Raw genomic sequence first — 1,837 nt, forward strand, 5'->3', positions numbered from 1 at the left:
GGGGTCACAAAGAGAAGAGACACGACTGAGTGACTCTCACTTTTCTGGAGTATCTTTCTTTTATTTTTAATTTGTTTGGTTTTTGTATTGTTTTTCTTCATCTCTCTGCCACGGTGGGCCATATGATTTTGCATATAAGATTTTCCTCTTAGATATCAATCGGTAAAAACTCTTCAAGCACCCAAATTCATTTCTCATTCTAGTGTCAACAAAAATTCTTCAAGCACCTAAATTCATTTTTCCTTCTAGCTAAGAAATGCTTTCTTATTTTATGTATGTATATATGTATGTATTTGTTTTTTGATGTGGATCAATTTTTAAGTCTTTATTGACTTTGTTACATATTGCTTCTGTTTGATTTTTGTTGTTGCTGTTGTTGTTTTTGCCAAAGGCACCTGTAACTTTAGCTCCTTGACCAGGAATCACACGCTCACCCCCTGCACTGGAAGGTGAAGTCCTAACAACTAGACTACCAGGGAAGTCCAAGCTTTCTTATTTTGATTGCCATAGGAATTTTTGCAGAAAAAAGTAAGTCATTGAAAAAGTTTACTCGTGCTTTCTAAGCCAGCACACAAAGTGCAACCTACTACGTAATGGAACACAGCGGCCATCCTTAAACCATGTGGTGAGGACGTCCCATTCCCCAGTAAAGAGGCTCTGCTGAGGGGCCTGGGGCTGCTTTGTACTTGGCAATGACTTTTGAGGCTGAGACCACTTTCATTTCTCCAGTCTTTGGAAAGAGGGCTTCTGGGCCGTACACAGAAATAGCCTCCTGATAATGTTTATTTGCTGTTCAGATGTCCTTTCAAGCACAACATGTTGTGTTGTGAGACTTCCTTGTGTGCCCGTGACCAGTCACAGCACCGCGTTTTCCAGAGCTCCCAGGGGCCCTCACTGGAATGTTTAGGGTGTTTGACTTAGAAAAATAAACATCATCTAGTAAATCTTGCTGACATTCCTAAAAAGGGTACTAATTACTATATTATGATGTTCTTCCATGACTACGGAGCCAAATAGCAACAGGGAAGGGGTCATGTGTGTTCCTTTCCTGTCCCCAGAGCTGGTATATAAGGGTCCCCTCCAGCAGAAGCTGACATTCGACCTCCCTGCCCTCCTGAGTCTCCCTCCTCACCTCTCCTGAGTCCTCTCTACTGATACCATGGGCTGCTGTGGTTGTGGAAGTTGTGGTGGCTGCGGCAGTGGCTGCGGCGGTGGCTGTGGCGGTGGCTGCGGCGGTGGCTGTGGCAGCTGCAACAGCTGCAACAGCTGTAACAGCTGCAGATGCTACCGGGTGGGCTGCTGCAGCAGCTGCTGCCCCTGCTGCTGCGGCTGCTGTGGGGGCTGCTGCAGCGTCCCCGTGGTCTGCTGCCACCGCCGCACCTGCAGCTGCCACTCGTGTGGGAAGGGCTGTTGCCAGCAGAAATGCTGCTGCCAGCAGAAGTGCTGCTGCCAGAAGCAATGCTGCCACTAGGCTGCCAGTCTGGCCTCTGGGAAGGTGCTGCTGGTAACTGTCTTGTTGGTAAGATTTTCTTTCTTTCTGCCGGTCCTCCGTGATTTGAATGTCGTATAGGTGACCTGAGACAAATTCTCAGGCTGAGGAGTTTAATTTATATCCTCTGGTCACTGAGATTCTGCCTCCATCCATCACCAAAGTATGAGCCCCACAAAATGGAGTGATGATTTTTCATGCTATGCTTTCTCGAAATTCTACTGTTGAAATGTTTGTCTCTTTCTCCTTCTCTCTGTGGTTTCTACATTCTCTATCTCTGCTATGTTTTCTGATTCTGTAAACCGTAGACAATTCTTTTCCTAATAAACCATAAAACTGGCATTCGAA

At 46.0% G+C, this 1,837-nt stretch overlaps 1 protein-coding gene across 1 annotated transcript; it reads left to right on the forward strand.

Annotated features, from left to right (window-relative positions):
- The first annotated feature begins 1,159 nt into the window (after positions 1–1,159).
- Positions 1,160–1,471, forward strand: LOC138432465 (small cysteine and glycine repeat-containing protein 1-like). Its single transcript, XM_069573771.1, has one exon. The coding sequence runs from the start codon at positions 1,160–1,162 to the stop codon at positions 1,469–1,471; it is 312 nt and encodes a 103-aa protein (XP_069429872.1).
- Positions 1,472–1,837: the final 366 nt, after the last annotated feature.

This window comes from Ovis canadensis, chromosome 2 (genome assembly GCF_042477335.2).
Source record: "Ovis canadensis isolate MfBH-ARS-UI-01 breed Bighorn chromosome 2, ARS-UI_OviCan_v2, whole genome shotgun sequence".
Classification (NCBI taxonomy): domain Eukaryota; kingdom Metazoa; phylum Chordata; class Mammalia; order Artiodactyla; family Bovidae; genus Ovis; species Ovis canadensis.

What these genes read in the sequence shown, in the direction of transcription:
- LOC138432465 (XM_069573771.1), top strand. Translation starts at nt 1,160, where the DNA reads ATGGGCTGCTGTGGTTGTGGAAGTTGTGGTGGCTGCGGCAGTGGCTGC.